A 21,685-nucleotide genomic window follows, 5' to 3' on the forward strand; every position below is an offset into this window, starting at 1 on the left:
ATAATATCTAACACTTTACACAATACTTTACTCTGATACTTTACACTTTATATAATACCTTACTCTGATACTTTACACTTTACATAACACCTTACTCTGATACCTTACACTTTACATAACACCTTACTCTGATACCTTATACTTTATGTAATACCTTACTCTGATACCTTATACTTTATATAATATCTAACACTTTATACAATACCTTACTCTGATACCTTACACTTTACATAACACCTTACTCTGATACCTTATACTTTATGTAATACCTTACTCTGATACCTTATACTTTATATAATATCTAACACTTTATACAATACCTTACTCTGATACCTTATACTTTACATAACACCTTACTCTGATACCTTACACTTTTAATGAAACATTACACTTTACACAATAGCTTACTCTGATACCGTACACTTTACCTTACTCTGATACCGTACACTTTACCTTACTCTGATACCTTTCACTTTACACAATACTTTACACTCTACTTAATACCGTACTCTGATACCCTACACTTTAAATAATACCTTACACTTTAAATAATACCTTACACTGTATATACTACCTTATTCTGATACCTTGTACTTTAAATAATAGCTTACAGTTTACATAATACCTTACTTTGATACCTTACATATTACATAGTACATTACTCATAGGCAAACACACACACAAACATGAACTCATTCCTAATGCTAAGAGTAAAAACAGTTTTCTTTGATTTCCCAGCACTTGTAAATCTATTTACATTCGTAAATGTTAATGCATTTTGATATTCACACACCCGAACAAAGGCTTAAATAATCAGATTTGTTGTTCATACTTCTAAACAAATATTAAGAACTCTGTACATACTATTACTCATATACCAGATCTGAAGAAGAAAATTGTATGACTCAATGTTCTCTATTGCAGGTACTTATTCACAAATGCAAGCTTATGGTAATGTATTACAGGCAAAGCACACAGGGGGTTGTATCGGTTATGTTGGATAGGATATGCGAGGCTATTCATATATAGACAATTAGGACAGACTAATGGCAAATGGTGATGGTAATACGCTCACACAGTTGCCCACTCTACCGTGCTGCAAATTGGAATTCAGAAATGTGTAAAATTGTTGATTTTGTGTTTATAATATTTATGACATATGGACTTACAGGTTGACCAGATTCACCATCCTCTCCTTTCTCTCCTGCAGAGCCGTCAGTTCCCTAGAGAGAGAGAAGAAACACAAACATGTACATGTGAGATGGGGTCACCACGATCTGATTCCATTACAAATGACCATTCCTGGTAGCATTGGGAGTCACTGTACACATACAGTGCACACTATACGCATGGAAAGGCATTACAGTCTGACTGACAGTGATGGCATCTCATAATACTGGTATCTTTACAGCCGGATTAGTTGAATAATAATACATTGAGGCATGAATCAAAGACGTGATGCTCACAGCAACACCAGCTTCACCCGGTGGACCAGGATCTCCAGGGAAACCAACCGGACCCTGGAGAGACAGGGGGAAAAAAACATAAAAAGTGTATAGATATAATTTATTATATTACACAATATTACAATATTAATTAAACCTAAGTGGCCAAGGAACAATATATTGTTTGTGCCTAATGACTGTTGTAAATCTGATGGTGAGAGGTTTAGCTGTCCCCCCCCCCCCCCCCCCCCCAACCATATCAACTATCAATGGCAGTTTGTGTAAAACTTAGCTCCTACATTCTACAAACAGTAATGTCAGCATTCGCCACAGTCCACTACTCTATTGAAATAGACAAGATGTCTTAAAAACATGTACGTGGTTCTATCACTGAGAGCTGATGTCTTATGGGAGTAGAGAGTGACTCTTACAGGATTTCCCTTGGGTCCATCATCTCCAGGCGGTCCTTTGGCGCCTGCGGGTCCGGAAGCTCCAGGTGGTCCTGCCTCTCCTTTGTCTCCTCTCTCGCCTTCAGGTCCCTGTAGAGAACAACAAATGGCATCAATATTCATTTAGGTCCCTGTAGAGAACAACAGATGGCATTAATATTCATTTAGGTCCCTGTAGAGAACAACAGATGGCATCAGTATTCATTTAGGTCCCTGTAGAGAACAACAGATGGCATCAATATTCATTTAGGTCCCTGTAGAGAACAACAGATGGCATTAATATTAATTTAGGTCCCCGTAGAGAACAACAAATGGCATCAATATTAATTTAGGTCACTGTAGAGAACAACAGATGGCATTAATATTCATGTAGGTCCCTGTAGAGAACAACAGATGGCATCAGTATTCATTTAGGTCCCTGTAGAGAACAACAAATGGCATTAATATTCATGTAGGTCCCTGTAGAGAACAACAGATGGCATCAGTATTCATGTAGGTCCCTGTAGAGAACAACAGATGGCATCAGTATTCATTTAGGTCCCTGTAGAGAACAACAAATGGCATTAATATTCATGTAGGTCCCTGTAGAGAACAACAGATGGCATCAGTATTAATTTAGGTCCCTGTAGAGAACAACAAATGGCATCAATATTCATTTAGGTCCCTGTAGAGAACAACAGATGGCATCAATATTCATTTAGGTCCCTGTAGAGAACAACAGATGGCATTAATATTCATGTAGGTCCCTGTAGAGAACAACAGATGGCATCAATATTCCACTCTGCCACGTCAAATAGCCAGAAGCCACAGGGCTCTTCTCGCAGGTTGTACTTACTGAAATGGAATCATTGCGAACCGTAGGTCGGGATTATTTTTTTTTACCTTGAACAACACAGCAGCTTTTTGTGATGTTTTTGTTAATTTTGTATAACAAAAAACGTACCATGAAGTTGGCTCTTTGACAAGAATGTTTGTTTTCCCCAATTTCTTGGCGCGGTCCAGGGGGAATTCATTCTTATGACGTGAGTATCGACTCGGAGTATGATAATATTCAGGAATGATTTTGTTCATGGTTCTGGAATGTACTGAAGATTCAATTGGGACTGAGCTGCCTCGGTTTCACAGCTATAACCATGTTAAAAGGGACAGAGCTGCCTGAACTACACAGTTATAACCATGTTAAAAGGGACTGAGCTGCCTCGGTTTCACAGTTATAACAATGTTAAAAGGGACAGAGCTGCCTGAACTACACAGTTATAACCATGTTAAAAGGGACAGAGCTGCCTGAACTACACAGTTATAACCATGTTAAAAGGGACTGAGCTGCCTGAACTACACAGTTATAACCATGTTAAAAGGGACTGAGCTGCCTCGGTTTCACAGCTATAACCATGTTAAAAGGGACAGAGCTGCCTGAACTACACAGTTATAACCATGTTAAAAGGGACAGAGCTGCCTGAACTACACAGTTATAACCATGTTAAAAGGGACTGAGCTGCCTGAACTACACAGTTATAACCATGTTAAAAGGGACTGAGCTGCCTCGGTTTCACAGCTATAACCATGTTAAAAGGGACAGAGCTGCCTGAACTACACAGTTATAACCATGTTAAAAGGGACAGAGCTGCCTGAACTACACAGTTATAACCATGTTAAAAGGGACAGAGCTGCATCGGTTTCACAGTTATAACAATGTTAAAAGGGACAGAGCTGCCTGAACTACACAGTTATAACCATGTTAAAAGGGACAGAGCTGCCTGAACTACACAGTTATAACCATGTTAAAAGGGACAGAGCTGCCTGAACTACACAACCATAACCATGTTAAAATGGACTGAGCTGCCTGAACTACACAGTTATAACCATGTTAAAAGGGACAGAGCTGCCTGAACTACACAGTTATAACCATGTTGAAAGGGACTGAGCTGCCTCGGTTTCACAGCTATAACCATGTTAAAAGGGACTGAGCTGCCTCGGTTTCACAGCTATAACCATGTTAAAAGGGACAGAGCTGCCTGAACTGCACAACCATAACCATGTTAAAAGGGACTGAGCTGCCTGAACTACACAGTTATAACCATGTTAAAAGGGACAGAGCTGCCTGAACTACACAGTTATAACCATGTTAAAAGGGACAGAGCTGCCTGAACTACACAGTTATAACCATGTTAAAAGGGACAGAGCTGTCTGAACTACACAGTTATAACCATGTTAAAAGGGACAGAGCTGCCTGAACTACACAGTTATAACCATGTTAAAAGGGACAGAGCTGCCTGAACTACACAGTTATAAACATGTTAAAAGGGACAGAGCTGCCTGAACTACACAGTTATAACCATGTTAAAAGGGACAGAGCTGCCTGAACTACACAGTTATAACCATGTTAAAAGGGACAGAGCTGCCTGAACTACACAGTTATAACCATGTTAAAAGGGACTGAGCTGCCTGAACTACACAGTTATAACCCTGTTAAAAGGGACAGAGCTGCCTGAACTACACAGTTATAACCATGTTAAAATTGACTGAGCTGCCTGAACTACACAGTTATAACCATGTTAAAAGGGACAGAGCTGCCTGAACTACACAGTTATAACCATGTTAAAAGGGACAAAGCTGCCTGAACTACACAGTTATAACCATGTTAAAAGGGACTGAGCTGCCTCAGTTTCACAGCTATAACCATGTTAAAAGGGACAGAGCTGTCTGAACTACACAGTTATAACCATGTTAAAAGGGACTGAGCTGCCTGAACTACACAGTTATAACCATGTTAAAAGGGACAGAGCTGCCTGAACTACACAGTTATAACCATGTTAAAAGGGACAGAGCTGCCTGGACTACACAGTTATAACCATGTTAAAAGGGACAGAGCTGCCTGAACTACACAGTTATAACCATGTTAAAAGGTACAGAGCTGCCTGAACTACACAGTTATAACCATGTTAAAAGGGACAGAGCTGCATGAACTACACAGTTATAACCATGTTAAAAGGGACAGAGCTGCCTGAACTACACAGTCATAACCATGTTAAAAGGTACAGAGCTGCCTGAACTACACAGTTATAACCATGTTAAAAGGGACAGAGCTGCCTGAACTACACAGTTATAACCATGTTAAAAGGGACAGAGCTGTCTGAACTACACAGTTATAACCATGTTAAAAGGGACAGAGCTGCCTGAACTACACAGTTATAACCATGTTAAAAGGGACTGAGCTGCCTGAACTACACAGTTATAAACATGTTAAAAGGGACAGAGCTGCCTGAACTACACAGTTATAACCATGTTAAAAGGGACAGAGCTGCCTGAACTACACAGTTATAACCATGTTAAAAGGGACAGAGCTGCCTGAACGACACAGTTATAACCATGTTAAAAGGGACAGAGCTGTCTGAACTACACAGTTATAACCATGTTAAAAGGGACAGAGCTGCCTGAACTACACAGTTATAACCATGTTAAAAGGGACAGAGCTGCCTGAACGACACAGTTATAACCATGTTAAAAGGGACAGAGCTGCCTGAACTACACAGTTATAACCATGTTAAAAGGGACTGAGCTGCCTCAGTTTCACAGCTATAACCATGTTAAAAGGGACAGAGCTGTCTGAACTACACAGCTATAACCATGTTAAAAGGGACAGAGCTGCCTGAACTACACAGTTATAACCATGTTAAAAGGGACAGAGCTGCCTGAACGACACAGTTATAACCATGTTAAAAGGGACAGAGCTGTCTGAACTACACAGTTATAACCATGTTAAAAGGGACTGAGCTGCCTGAACTACACAGTTATAACCATGTTAAAAGGGACAGAGCTGCCTGAACTACACAGTTATAACCATGTTAAAAGGGACAGAGCTGCCTGAACGACACAGTTATAACCATGTTAAAAGGGACTGAGCTTCTTCAGTTAAACAGAATCTTGACTAGAACCAAAAAAGTGGATAATATTACTCCAGCGCTAGCCTCTCTCCTGTTAAGGCTAGGGCTGATTTCAAGGTTTTACAGCTCACCTACAAAGCATTACATGGGCTTGCTCCTACCGCTCTCTCCGTTTTGGTCCTGCTGTACATACCTACAGGTACGCTACGGTCACAAGACACAGGCCTCCTTATTGTCCCTAGAATTTCTAAGCAAACAGCTGGAGGAGGGCTTTCTCCTAAGGAGCTCCAATTTTATTGAATGGTCTGCCTATCCTTGTGAGAGACGCAGGCTCGGTCTCGACCTTTAAGTGTTTATTGAAGACTCATCTCTTTAGTAGGTCCTCTGATTGAGTGTAGTCTGGCCCAGGAGTGTAAAGGTGAATGAAATGGCACTGGAGCGACAAACCACTCTTGCTGTCTCTGCCTGGCCGGTTCCCATCTCTCCACTGGGATTTTCTGCCTCTAACCCTATTACAGGGGCCGAGTCACTGGCTTACTGGTGCTCTTCCATGCCGTCCCTTGGAGGGGTGTGTCACTTGAGTGGGTTGAGTCACTGACATGATCTTCCTGTCTGAGAATTTGCTCCCTCTAATTCTCTCTCTCTCCCCTCCCGGAGGACCTGAACTCTGGGAACATGTCTCAGGACTACCTAGCCTGATGACTTCTTGCTGTCCCCTGTCTACCTGGTCGTGCTGCTGCTCCAGTTTCAACTGTTCTGACTGCGGCTATGGAATTATGACCTGTTCACCTCACCTGCTACCTTGTCCCGGACCTGCTGTTTTCAAGTCTCTCTCTCTCTCTCTCTCTCTCTACCGCACCTGCTGTCTCTAACTCTGAATGATCGGCTATGAAAATCCAACTGACATTTATTCCTGAGGTGCTGACCTGTTGCACCCTCTACAACCACTGGGATTATTATTATCTGACCCTGCTGGTCATTTATGAACAGTTGAACATCTTGGCCATGTTCTGTTATTATCTCCACCCGGCACAGCCAGAGGAGGACAGGCCACCCCTCATTGCCTGGTTCCTCTAAGTTTCTTCCTAGGTTCTGGACTTTCTAGGGAGTTTTTCCTAGCCGCCGTGCTTCTACACCTGCATTGCTTTCTGTTTGGGGTTTTATGCTGGGTTTCTGTACAGCACTTTGTGACATCGGCTGATGTAAAAAGGGCTTTATAAATACATTCGATGGATGGATTGATGTTAAAAGGTACTGAGCTGCCTGAACTACACCGTCATAAACATGTTAAAAGGTGGACGATGTGTACTATATTTAGTCTGTTAAGAGCGTCTGTTAACAGTTCGTGAAGTGACTCAGCTTGGCTGTTTTACCGTGGAACGTTGGCCAACAGCACACTGAGAACCACGCTGTGACGCTGGCCCGTCAGTAGCAACACAGCACCAGCAATTACTACCACCTCACATCACTAACAGCACTCGCCATGTCTCCGTGTTGTTATTCAGTTGTATGTGAGGTCTTGTGAAGTAGATTCGCTATACACCAATCATAGTTCTGGTAATAGGGGAATACACAAACACATGATGACTTGGATGATAGATTATTTTAGTAACGCGGTCGGGGACAAACAGACACACTGGAAAAAAATACACTTACTCCAGTACCGGGCTCTCCAGAGGTTCCGGGGTTGCCTGTTTCACCGTTTTCACCCTGAAAATGAAAACGCACCATGTTAGAATCTCTACCGTGATCGACACCCTTATGAATACCATTATCTACTAGATTACATTACCTTTATGAACACATTATCCTGTTGTAAACACAATCCTATTACACAGTAATTACATTATCCTGATACACTATTGATTACATTGCCCTGATGCCCTAATGATTACATTACCCAGATCATCTAATGATTACATTACCCCGATTCCCTAATGATTACATTACTCTGATGCCCTAATGATTACATTACCCCGATGCCCAAATGATTACATTACCCTGATGCCCTAATGATTACATTACCCCGATGCCCTAATGATTACATTACCCCGATGCCCTAATGATTACATTACCCCGATGCCCTAATGATTATATTGTCACAATGCCCTAATGATTACATTACCCCGATGCCCTAATGATTACATTACCCTGATGCCCTAATGATTACATTACCCTGATACCCTAATGATTCCATTACCCCGATGCCCTAATGATTACATTACCCCGATGCCCTAATGATTACATTACCCCGATGCCCTAATGATTACATTACCCCGATGCCCTAATGATTACATTACCCCGATGCCCTAATGATTACTTTACCCCGATCCCCTAACGATTACATTACCCTGATGCCCTAACGATTACATTACCCTGATGCCCTAACGATTACATTACCCTGATGCCCTAATGATTACATTACCCCGATGCCCTGATGATTACATTACCCCGATGCCCTGATGATTACATTACCCCGATGCCCTAATGATTACATTACCCTGATACCCTAATGATTACATTGTCATGTTGTCCAAACATTCTTAGGACTTTAGAATGATATGAGTAGTACTATATTTTTCTAGTGGATGTTGAGTGTCATTGTGTTGAGCTCCTGAGCACAATTAATATAGATTTGATAACAATAAGGCTAGTCAGAATGCCCTCTCAGAGCGGTGGTAACCTTCCATGGATATGTTTCATATTCTGTTGCATTAAGTATTGATGCTGTCAGATGGCATTAAAATGGAGGAGTGCTGTTGGAACTGTTGTAAAATAGGTATTAAAAGTGTCAGATCACTAACTCAGACACAGGCTGCCATAGGAAATTCATTACTTTAGGATTGGTGGCTCGCCCGTGGGACGCTTGAGCTAACGTAGGTTAATGCGATTAGCATGAGGTTGTAAGTAACAAGAACATTTCCCAGGACGTAGACATATCTGATATGGGCAGAAAGCTTCAATTCTTGTTCACCTAAATGCACTGTCCAATTTACAGTAGCTATTACAGTCAAAAAATACCATGCTATTGTTTGAGGAGAAATACCATGCTATTGTTTGAGGAGAAATACCATGCTATTGTTTGAGGAGAGGCACAGTTTTGAACATGACGAGTTATTAATAAATTGAGCAGTCTTGATACAACATTTTGAACAGAAACACAATGGTTCATTGGATCAGTCTAAAACGTTGTACATGCACTGCTGCCATCTAGTGGCCAATATCTAAATTGCACCTGGGCTGGAATAATACATTATGGCCTTTCTCTTGCATTTCAAAGATGATGGTACAGAAAAAAAAACATTATGGTTGTTTTTTTCTTTGTATTATCTTTTACCAGATCTCATGTGTTATATTCTCCTATGTTCCTTTCACATTTCCACAAACGTCAAAGTGTTTCCTTTCAAATGATACCAAGAATATGCATATCCTTGCTTCAGGGCCTGAGCTACAGGCAGTTAGATTTGGGTATGTCATTTTAGGCGAAAATTTTGAAAAAAAAGGGTCCGATCCTTAAACATTTGGAGCCCTGGGGATCAGTGAACTGGGGAGAAGGGATGGGTTAGATGGAGGGATGATGACTGGATGTCCATCCCAGAGATGGACTCCAGACTACAGTGGCCATCTTGTGATGGGCACACGCTCTCACCTTCTCACCCACGCCTCCCATAGCACCCACACCACCGGGAGGACCTTGTGCACCCTAACAGGAAACAGAGAAGAAGAGAGAGGAGTCAGCGTTCATTGCCTCAGTTATCATACCTGGCAGTTTAAGCAGGCAGAGGCATACTACAGTATTTCACATTGACATGCACAGTCACATATGGTAATGTGACAATGAGTTATCAACATGTGGTCCTGTACGTACATCAGCTCCACTAGGACCCTGGGCACCTCTGGGACCAGGGGGACCGGGAGGACCCTGTAAAGAGACAACAGAAAAAGGAAGTGAATATTTCACATTTCAATAGAAGATACAAATGCATATAAAACGATTTATTTGAAAAGTGATAAAAAAAAACAATTTTTGTTGATGATTGTTTGCTCACCATCGGACCGACGTCGCCATTCTCCCCCTTCTCGCCTGGAGGTCCAGGAAGACCCTGAGGTCAGACGGAAACAAACAAGCGCACTTTAAATTATTCTGGTTTAGCTTGAGCAAAACATGCAGTCGTAACAACAAAAACAACTAAGCAAATAACCTCAAAGTGTAGTTTTAGCATTTTTAAAATGTAACTTTCCATTTGGTTTATGATGGTTCATTGGACAGTGACATTTTTGTGTTAGGTGTATTGTAGCTTTTAGTGCACCTCTTAGGTAAACGGTATAAAGTGAACACGCAGTTAGCGAAGCCCTTCGCTCTGTCAGATTCAACAGCAAAGGATTGCTAAAAACCAAACGCCATTCAGTGTCCTAATTAATCACCAATTAGACTTTATGGCCAATCTCTCATGTCTCTATTCATATAGCCAAAGTTGTGACCCTCTGTCACAAAGAGACGCGTGTGTCCATGTTGACAGAAAGAAAATACAGTAGAGGAGAAGAGACTGAACCTCATACTGTATAACTGTGTGACCAATAATGAGTTCATGGAAAATGAAAGAAAGCAACAACGAGACAAAACTGAATGTAATTTTTTTATTCTCTCTATGGTAAGATGGAAGTCATTCATTCCTACACAAGAATCCCATTACTCATCTCCCTGCATGTTAACCCTCTGGTTGAGACGTCATATGTGCGTTTGATCCCTGACATTTCTACCGTAATTGCTATGATAATTCCTGATTTTGTCTCCTCCACTATTCAAAGGCAGTTTGTCTCCATTGTCACTCCAAGGAGCAAGGTGGGAGCGAGGACATCCAAGATATCATTCCATCTGCTATTAACTCTGTTACAAAAAGCTATCTTCCCCAAATACTTATTCCCCAAGACAAGCTAACTTCCTCAAATACCTATGCCCCAAGACAAGCTAATGTCCTCAAATACCTACGCCCCAAGACAAGCTATCTTCCTCAAATACCTACGCCCCAAGACAAGCTATCTTCCTCAAATACCTACGCCCCAAGACAAGCTATCTTCCTCAAATACCTACGCCCCAAGACAAGCTATCTTCCTCAAATACCTACGCCCCAAGAGAAGCTATCTTCCTCAAATATCTACACCCCAAGAGAAGCTATCTTCCTCAAATACGTACGCCCCAAGACAAGCTATCTTCCTCAAATACCTACACCCCAAGAGAAGCTATCTTCCTCAAATACCTACGCCCCAAGATAACCTATATTCCTCAAATACATGAGCCCCAAGGGAAGAAACTAAGGCTGACAGACTGTTTGTGTGTATGAGTGTATGTGTTTGAGCATGTGTCTGTGTGTCTATGTGTGTGAATGTGTGTGCGTCTGTGTGTCCATCAGTGTGTGTGTGTGTCCATTAGCTTCTGTGTGTCTGTATGCTGATTTGTCCCCCTGGTGTGGAACATTCATCGGAGCGGAGGTCTCGTCAGCCAGAGGTCATAAACAGAAACACTCATTATGCACCACAGTGTGGAGAGAGGAGAGTGCGTTCAGTGGTCTAGGAATGAATTAAATAGCAATGGAAGTGAATTACACCCAATTAAAAGTCAATTGAATTGAATAGCTGAGAAGATAACGTTTATTATACCTATCAGCAAGGAACACAGACTGAGACCAACGTCTCTTTTGCAGCTGGGCCCTGCGTATACATGTTTACACATATAGTTTAGGTACAATGATTAAGAAACTACACAAGACAAACTAAACGATCACAGATAACACACACAAATACAGCAGCAGATTATTACATGTACACACAGGTTATTCTCCTAACAGATTATTCCCCTAACAGGTTATTCCCCTCACAGATTATTCCCCTAACAGGTTATTCCCCTCACAGGTTATTCCCCTAACAGGTTATTCCCCTAACAGGTTATTCCCCTAACAAGTTATTCTCCTAACAGGTTATTCCCCTCACAGGTTATTCCCCTAACAGGTTATTCCCCTAACAGGTTATTCCCCTAACAGATTATTCTCCTAACAGGTTATTCCCCTAACAGATTATTCCCCTAACAGGTTATTCCACTAACAGGTTATTCCCCTAACAGGTTATTCCCCTCACAGGTTATTCCCCTCACAGGTTATTCCCCTCACAGGTTATTCCCCTCACGGGTTATTCCCCTCACGGGTTATTCCCCTAACATGTTATTCCCCTAACAAGTTATTCTCCTAACAGGTTATTCCCCTAACAGATTATTCCCCTAACAGGTTATTCCCCTAACAGGTTATTCCCCTAACAGCACAATAACTTGCATTACCCGAAAACAGTTACAAGCAATACAAAAATAAAAATCCTCCAATAAATATTTAAAATGGGCGACTGGGAGGTTTAAATTTAGTCTGCAGGCTATTCCATAGGCAAGGAGTGTAACAGGAGAAGGCAGCCATACCCAACTCTGTGGAAATCACATGGGCCTCAAGTGGAATCCATACCCAACTCTGTGGAAATCACATGGGCCTCAAGTGGAATCCATGCTTGAGACCTGGTTTTAGGAATTATAATTAAAATGTTGATGAGTGATGTTAAATAAGAAGATAGCCGTTTACAAAGCTCGCCAACATGCATTTTAAAAGACAGTTTATCATCCAGCCATATCCCTATGTATTTATATGCAGATTAATTTGAGCGCCATCTACGCTGCTAAGTGTACATGTATTTTCAACCAACATTTTGAACCTTAATTAAAAATCATAAAACGTGTTTTCTTTGCATTTAAAACAAGTTTCAGGAGTAAAAATACTCTTGAATTGTCTTAAAATCTGTCTCCAGCTGCGATAATGCTTGGTCAGCCGTTGAAGCAATAGAGTACAAGTCATCAGCATATAGATGAATTTTACACTTCTTTTTTTGAGATCAGCTTAGTATTGCGGAAAGATTGTTGCTTCCATCAATGTAATTGTCTGCATCATTTCCAATCCCCCCATATATTTATTGGGGTAAATATATATATATATATTTACTTTAGATAGTCATGAAACCAACGACAGGCATCCAATCCCAGTCCTTTTGATGACAGCTTACCCAAAAGTATCACATGGTCTACAGTGTCAAAAAGCTTTAGACAAATCTATGAACAAGGCGGCACAGTACTTTCTGTTATCTAGGGAACTAGTAATATCATTTACAACACGTACAGAGTGGTAGCTCTGTGGTAGGTCGGTGTTTAGGTCTGAAGCCAGATTGATTACTAGAAAGAGTATTGTTAACAGTTAAAAATTATTGTATTTGCCTATTCACCAGTGACTCTAGAAGTTTAGCCAAACAGGAGAGCTTAGAGATGGGCTGATAATTATCCAACTCACTACCATCACCTCCCTTGAGGAGTGGTTAAACAAACCCTGTTTTCCAAGATTTAGGAATCTTTCCTTACGACTAATGTTTGATTAAAGATATGCGTCACCGCACTAGCAATGATAGGTGCCACACACTTGAGTAAATATGGATCACTACACCAGCAATGATAGGTGCCACACACTTGAGTAAATATGGATCCAGATTGTCAGCGCCTAATGATTTCTTAGACTCTATAGCAGATAGTGCAGACGAGACCTCATCTTCTGTGACTTTTTGGAACTTATATACCGGCTTACTGTTTTACACATCAGCTGAAGACCGAGGGGCTGAAACAGTAGACGGGTCAGGATCATGTTGGCCATTTTTTCTTTCAAAAATAAATCTAGCAGAAATAAAGTGCAGAAAGATGAGATTGCTCTTGGAGACTAGCGGGTATTGTCTATATACATCCATCAAGACAATGACCCCGGTTTAACGAACAGCTAATTCATTTTGCTCATAAAGACAATTCCTGTACTGTACAACACATTCCCTTACATTGATGAGTTACAAGCAAACTCAGGACAACACCTCACCATATCCTCTCTTTAGGAATCATATCTCTTTAGGGACCATCTCTCTAGGTATCATCTCTCTAGGAATCCTCTCTTTGGGAATCCTCTCTCTTTAGGTATCATCTCTCTAGGTATAATCTCTTTAGGAATCATCTCTTTAGGAATCATCTCTTTAGGTATCATCTCTCAAGGAATCATCTCTTTAGGAACCATCTCTTTAGGTATCATCTATCTAGGTATCATCTCTGTAGGTATCATCTCTCTAGGAATCATCTCTTTAGGTATCATCTCTCAAGGAATCATCTCTTTAGGAACCATCTCTCTAGGTATCATCTCTCTAGGTATCATCTCTCTAGGAATCATCTCTTTAGGAATCATCTCTTTAGGAATAATCTCTATAGGAATCATCTCTCTATGTATCATCTCTCTATGTATCATCTCTCTAGTTATCATCTCTCTAGGAATCATCTCTTTAGGAATCATCTCTTTAGGAATCATCTCTTTAGGTATCATCTCCCTAGGTATCATCTCTCTATGTATCGTCTCTTTTAGAATCATCTCTTTAGGAATCCTCTCTTTAGGTATCCTCTCTTTAGGTATCTCCTCTCTAGGTATCTTCTCTCTAGGTATCTTCTCTCTAGGTATCATCTCTCAAGGTATCATCCCTTTAGGATTCATCTCTTAAGGAATCATCTCTCTATGTATCATCTCTCTGTGTATCTCATCTCTCTATGAATCATCTCTCTAGCTATCATCTCTATGCTCTCAAGTTGCTGAAATTCATTGTGAAGAAACTTAACACGATTAAAAACAGATCATTTACCTCTGGCATTTCACAACAAAAAAAAGATTTCTATTTGGTCTTTAATGGCGGTATTTTAATATTGACGGATTAAACAGCCAGTGGCCAATGAATGGGACTATGGGTCAGCACAACATCAGAAGACAACACAGCGCATGACAGACCCCGTGAAGACTCACAGAGACAATGAAAACATCAAACGGTGGTGCTGTGCATGACTGCCAGTGGGCTCCATGGTTAAGCCTGTGTGTGTGCATACTGAATGTGTGCGTGTGCGCGCGTGTGTGCGCGTGCGTGTGTGTGTGCATATGTGTGACTGTGTGTGAAGAAGAGGGGGGGGGGGGGGAGTTACTTATTGCAAAGCGTGTGACTTTTCACATGCCATAAGCCAATACACTATAGAGGTGATGGCTAGGTGTGTGAGGGTTCATTTGGGGCCCCACCCACCTGCAGACCGATGGGACCAGGGGGCCCGGGGAAACCTCTGGATCCTTCGTCTCCCTTCTGTCCGAACATCCCCTGCTGACCCCTGGGACCGGGCTCTCCATCACCTCCCTGAGGACACAGTGACCATGGTAACACACTGATGGAGCTAATGGCAAAGCGGTATGAGGTGCAGCTGAGTGTCTTTCAATGGGGCTAAGGTGGATCCAAGGCTGGACAGAGACAGAGGTACTCACTGCAGGTCCAGGAGCACCGATGCGACCCTGGAGACCAGCTGGACCGGGAGGACCCTGTTCCCCCTTGTCTGCTTTGCTTCCCTTCTGACCTGGCTCTCCAACCTCTCCCTGGGACACACAGGACACACGTCACACTCACAGGACACACACATCACAACACAGGAAACACATCACAACACAGGACAAACACATCACACAGGACACACACTAGAGGTCGACCGATTAATCGGAATGGCCGATTAATTTTGGTATTTTTGGACACCGATTTTTAAAATGTATATACATATTTTGACACCTTTATTTAACTAGGCAAGTCAGTTAAGAACAAATTCTTATTTTCAATGACGGCCTAGGAACGGTGGGCTAACTGCCTTGTTCAGGGGCAGAACGACAGATTTTTACCTTGTCAGCTCAGGGATTCGTTATTGCAACCTTCCCGGTTACTAGTCCAACCCTCTAACCACCTGCTCCAACAATGGAAATGCATGTTCTCAAAAGATGGTAGGCAGATTGGAGGAGGTGAGATCAGGTGGGACCATTCTAGCCAATGAAATAGCAGATACACGTGTATACAGGCCATAGAGATAGATAGACGACTCATCGTTGTATCTGTGCCATTATAGCATCTGTGACAACTAGAGGTCAACCGATTAATCGGAATGGCCGATTAATTAGGGCCGATTACATTACACTCCACGAGGAGCCTGCGTGGCAGGCTGACTACCTGTTATGCGAGGGCAGCAAGAAGCCAAAGTAAGTTGCTAGCTAGCATTAAACTTACAAAAAAAGAATCAATCTTCACATAATCACTAGTTTACTACACATGGTCGATGATATTACATGTTTATCTAGTTCGTCCTGCGTTGCAAATAATCGATGCGGTGCCTGTTAATTTCTCATCGAATCACAGCCTACTTCGCCAAGCAGGTGATGATTTAGCACTGTCGTTGCACCAAACCTAACCATAAATATCAATGCCTTTCTTTAAAATCAATACACAGGTATATATTTTTAAACCTGCATATTTAGTTAATATTGCCTGCTAACATGAATTTCTTATAATTAGGGAAATTGTGTCACTTCTCTTGCGTTCTGTGCAACAGAGTCAGGGTATATGCAGCAGATTGGGCCGCCTGGCTCGTTGCGAACTGTGTGAAGACTATTTCTTCCTAACAAAGACTGTAATTAATTTGCCAGAATTGTACATTATTATGACATAACATTGAAGGTTGTACAATGTAACAGCAATATTTAGACTGATGGATGCCACCCATTAGATAAAATAAGGAACGGTTCCGTATTTCACTGAAAGAAAACACGTTTTGTTTTCGAATTGAAAGGTTTACGGATTCGACCATATTAATGACCAAAGGCTCGTATTTCTGTGTGTTATTGTGTTATAATTATGTTATAAAAGTTGGAGACTTTTATCTCCCTCACCAACTTTAAACATCTGAGCAGCTAACCGATCGCTGCAGCTGTACATAGTCCATCAGTAAATAGCCCACCCAATTTACCTACCTCATCCCCATACTGTTTATATTTATTTACTTTTCTGCTCTTTTGCACACCAGTATCTCTACCTGCACATGACCATCTGATCATTTATCACTCCAGTGTTAATCTGCAAAATTGTAAATATTCGCCTACCTCTTCATGCCTTTTGCACACAATGTATATAGACTCTTTTTTTTCATTCTACTGTGTTATTGACTTGTTTATTGTTTACTCCATGTGTAACTCTCCATGTGTAACTCTCCATGTGTTGTCTGTTCACACTGCTATGCTTTATCTTGGCCAGGTCGCAGTTGTAAATGAGAACTTGTTCTCAACTAGCCTACCTGGTTAAATAAAGGTGAAATAAAAAAATAAAAAATAATCATAATAATTAAGTCTATGATTTGATATTTAATTGAGCAGTCTGACTGAGCGGTGGTAGGCAGCAACAGGCTCGTAAGCATTCATTCAAACAGCACTTTCGTGCGTTTTGCCAGCAGCTCTCCGCAATGCTTCAAGCATTGAGCTGTTTATGACTTCAAGCCCATCAACTCCCGAGATGAGGCTGGTGTAACCGTGAAATGTGAAATGGCTAGCTAGTTAGCGGAGTGCACGCTAATAGCGTTTCAATCGGTCACTCGCTCTGAGACTTGGAGTAGTTGTTCCCCTTGCTCTGCATGGGTAACGATGCTTCGAGGGTGGCTGTTGTCGTTGTGTTCCTGGTTCGAGCCCAGGTAGGAGCAAGGAGAGGGACGGAAACTGTACTGTTACACTGGCAATACTATATATAATACTAAAGTGCCTATAAGAACATTCGACGGTCAAAGGTATATGAAATACAAATGGTAGAGAGAGAAATAGTCATATAATTCCTATAATAACTACAACCTAAAACTTCTTACCTGGGAATACTGAAGTCTCATGTTAAAAGGAACCACCAGCTTTCATACGTTTTTGGTCCTCCATTAATCGGTATCAGCGTTTTTTGGTCCTCCATTAATCGCTATCTGCGTTTTTGGTCCTCCATTAATCGGTATCGGCGTTTTTGGTCCTCCAATAATCGGTATCGGCGTTTTTGGTCCTCCATTAATCATTATTGGCGTTTTTGGTCCTCCAATAATCGGTATTGGTGTTGAAAAATCATAATCGGTCGACCTCTAGCACACACACATCACACAGGGCATACACACACACAGGACACACACACATCACATAGGGCATACACACATCACATAAGGCATACACACATCACATAGGGCACACACACATCACATAGGGCATACACACATCACACAGGGCATACACACATAACACAGGAAACACACATCCCACAGGACACACACACATAACACACACACATAACACAGACACACACATAACACACACACATCACACAGGACACACACACACCACACAGGACACAAACATCACACAGGACACACACACATAACACAGGACACACACATCACACAGGACACATACACCACACAGGACACACACATCACACAGGACACACACATCACACAGAACACACACACACCACACATGACACACACATCACACAGGACACACACACCACACAGGACACACACATCACACACACATCACACAGGACACACACACCACACAGGACACACACATCACACAGGACACACACATCACACAGGACACACACACCACACAGGACACACACATCACACAGGACACACTCATCACAAGGAACACACACACACACACCACACAGGACACACATCACACAGGACACACACACATAACACAGGACACACACATCACACAGGACACACACATAACACAGGACACACACATAACACAGGACACACACACACATAACACAGGGCATACACATCTACAAAACACCTACTTCCAAATGTCAACCTTGTATATAAAAAACACTTGTCAGTGTATTGGCAAATTAGTTAATTACCTGCAAAATATATGTGCAATTACAAATACAAGTGTGCATGGTGTTGGAGTTTAGCTGGATGATTTTTGATGGTTTAATAAAAACATACTGTATGATTGGCAGCTTAATAGACTGGCTGGATTGTAACCTTCTGGGAGAAAGCAGGAGATAAATCAGACACAGTTTTTACCCTTTATATATCTTCTAAGTACAGTTTGTTTAAGATGATGGATATGCAGACAGAGACAGAGAGAGAGAGACAGACAGAGACAGAGACAGAGAGAGAGAGAGAGAGAGAGAGAGAGCGAGAGACAGGGAGAGACAGGGAGAGACAGGGAGAGACAGGGAGAGACAGGGAGAGACAGCCAGAGACAGAGAGAGACAGAGAGAGAGAGAGAGACAGATAGAGAGAATGAGAGAGACAGGGAGAGAGAGAGAGAGAGAGAGACAGATAGAGAGAGAGACAGATAGAGAGAGAGACAGATAGAGAGAGAGAGACAGGGAGAGAGAGAGAGAGAGAGAGAGAGAGAGACAGAGAGACAGAGAGAGACAGAGAGAGAGAGAGAGAGACAGATAGAGAGAGAGACAGATAGAGAGAGAGACAGATAGAGAGAGAGACAGATAGAGAGAGAGAGACAGATAGAGAGAGGGAGAGAGAGACAGAGAGACAGACAGACAGACAGACAGACAGACAGACAGACAGACAGAAAGCGAGGGTACTAACCTTGTCACCGTCCTCTCCGGGTGGACCCTGAGGTCCGGCAGGGCCAGGCAGACCCACTGGGCCTTGGACTCCGTCACGACCAGATGGTCCCTGAGGACCTTTCTCACCAGGCCCTCCCTTCTCTCCAGCAGGCCCTGGGGGCCCCTGTGAGCCAGTTCTACCAGACAGACCGATTGGGCCAGCAGGTCCAGCACTACCTCTCTCACCAGGGGAGCCCTGCGATGGAGAGAGAGAGGGAATGAGAGAGAGAGATGGAGAGAAAGAAGTCAAACACACTTTAAAGATAATGATTGAGGAAAGATGCAAGTTCAGAGTTCTGAGTTTTTAATGTGGGGTGAAATATTATAATATAATATACCGTGGCAGCAGGGTAGCCTAGTGGTTAGAACGTTGGACTAGTAACCGAAAGGTTGCACGATTGAATCCCCGAGCTGACAAGGTAAAAATCTGTCGTTCTGCCCCTGAACATGGAAGTTAACCCACTGTTCCTAGGCCGTCATTGAAAATAAGAATTTGTTCTTAATTTACTTGCCTAGTTAAATTAATGTTAAAATATATATATATATATATCAGGCCATCTAGAATGACTATCAGAATCCAACATTAGAATGATTAAAACCGCTGATGGCTTCTACCTCGATGGAAAAGATCAACCTTTTTCAGAAGCACTGTATGATCCAGCCAGTATAAAACGTAGAAAACAGCAATAAAGTACGGGTCATTTCTGAAGAAAGAGGGTCTCGCTTTTAGTCACTCAGAGCCATTCTCCCTTTTCTTTAGAAGCATTATCATTAGCTCTCTCCTCTCTGAGCAGAACTGAGCAGCAGGTCTCAGAGAGATTGAGGGAGAGAGACGGAAGGGAGCAGGCAGTCTGGCAGGTAGTCGTAATCTAGCCCTGAGGAGTGATCTGACTACTGAGTGTGGAACTGACTGACTGCTGAGGTCTTCAGGGCTCTTCTCTTCACATGCTGCCTCTGCCTGGTGCACAGCAAGCGAATGTTCCAACAGGGAGGGAGGCTGTCGGTGTCGCCTGGAGCTCAGTTAGTGAATATGGCTATGTCCCAACAACACTATGGGCTCGGGGTGTGAGCCTATACCCTTATATAGCTGGTCTTTCTTGTCTCCTTTCCTCAGGGAGAAGTTTAGATAGTCTGTGTAAAATCAAATCACATTTTTATTGGTCACATACAAATGGTTAGTTAAATGGATGTTAATGCGAGTGAAGGGAAATGCTTGTGCTTCTAGTTCCAACAGTGCAGTAATATCCAAATAATTATCTAACAATTCCCAACAACTACCTTATACACCAAATCTAATAATAAGTAATCAAACAAATCTAAAGGGGTGAATGAGAATATGTACATATAAATATATGAATGAGCGATGGCCGAGCGGGATAGGCAAGGTGCAGTAGATGGTATAAAATACAGTATATAATGTGATATGAGTAATGTACAGTGAGTGGCTCGTGAAAGTATTCACCCTCCTTCTCAATTTTCCTATTTTGTTGCCTTACATCCTGGAATTAAAATATTTTTTTTTTTTTTGGGGGGGGGGGGGTTGTATCATTTGATTTACACAACATGCCTACCACTTATTTTTATTGTGAAACAAACAAGAAATAAGACACAAAAAAAATGGAAAACTTGAGCGTGCATAACTATTCAACCCCCCCCCCAAAGTGAATACTTTGTAGAGCCACCTTTTGCAGCAATTACAGCTGCAAGTCTCTTGGAGTATGTTTCTACGAGCTTGGCACATCTAGCCACTGGGATTTTTGCTCATTCTTCAAGGCAAAACTGCTCCAGCTCCTTCAAGATGGATGGGTTCAGCTGATGTACAGCGAAATTTAAGTCATAAAACAGATTCTCAATTGGATTGAGGTCTGGGGTTTGACTAGGCCATTCCAAAACATTTAATGTTTCCCCTTAAACCACTCGAGTGTTGCTTTAGCAGTATGCTTAGGGTCATCGTCCTGCGGGAAGGTGAACCTCTGTCCCAGTCTCAAATCTCTGGAAGACTGAAACAGGTTTCCCTCTAGAACATGCCTGTATTTAGCACCATCCATCATTCCTTCAATTCTGACCAGTTTCCCAGTCCCTGCCAATGAAAAACATCCCCACAGCACGATGCTGCCACCACCTGTCACGTTCTGACCTTAGTTCCTTTGTTATGTCTTTGTGTTAGGTTGGTCAGGGCGTGAGTTGGGGTGGGTAGTCTATGTTATTTTTTCTATGTTGTTATATTTCTATGCGTTTGGCCTAGTATGAGAATCATACTAAGGGAGCCTGTTTTCCCCATTTTGGTTGTGGGTGTTTAATTTCTGTTTAGTGTCTGTTCACCTGGCAGAACTGTTTAGTT

The 21,685-nt window shown here is 42.0% G+C and overlaps 1 protein-coding gene across 4 annotated transcripts in view; it reads right to left on the reverse strand.

Moving 5' to 3' along the window:
• Window positions 1-21,685, reverse strand: part of LOC110490894 (collagen alpha-1(XI) chain) — a 177,949-nt gene that overhangs the window by 35,434 nt on the left and 120,830 nt on the right. For all 4 annotated transcript variants that reach the window (XM_036945700.1, XM_036945699.1, XM_036945698.1 and 1 more), the window contains 10 exons: window positions 19,325-19,540; window positions 15,180-15,287; window positions 14,947-15,054; window positions 9,828-9,881; window positions 9,647-9,700; window positions 9,428-9,481; window positions 7,435-7,488; window positions 1,877-1,984; window positions 1,467-1,520; window positions 1,170-1,223 (listed from right to left, as the gene is read on the reverse strand). In XM_036945700.1, the coding sequence (XP_036801595.1) occupies window positions 1,170-1,223; window positions 1,467-1,520; window positions 1,877-1,984; window positions 7,435-7,488; window positions 9,428-9,481; window positions 9,647-9,700; window positions 9,828-9,881; window positions 14,947-15,054; window positions 15,180-15,287; window positions 19,325-19,540 (864 nt within the window). The remainder of the gene's footprint in view (window positions 1-1,169; window positions 1,224-1,466; window positions 1,521-1,876; window positions 1,985-7,434; window positions 7,489-9,427; window positions 9,482-9,646; window positions 9,701-9,827; window positions 9,882-14,946; window positions 15,055-15,179; window positions 15,288-19,324; window positions 19,541-21,685) is intronic.

Source organism: Oncorhynchus mykiss, chromosome 15 (genome assembly GCF_013265735.2).
Source record: "Oncorhynchus mykiss isolate Arlee chromosome 15, USDA_OmykA_1.1, whole genome shotgun sequence".
Classification (NCBI taxonomy): domain Eukaryota; kingdom Metazoa; phylum Chordata; class Actinopteri; order Salmoniformes; family Salmonidae; genus Oncorhynchus; species Oncorhynchus mykiss.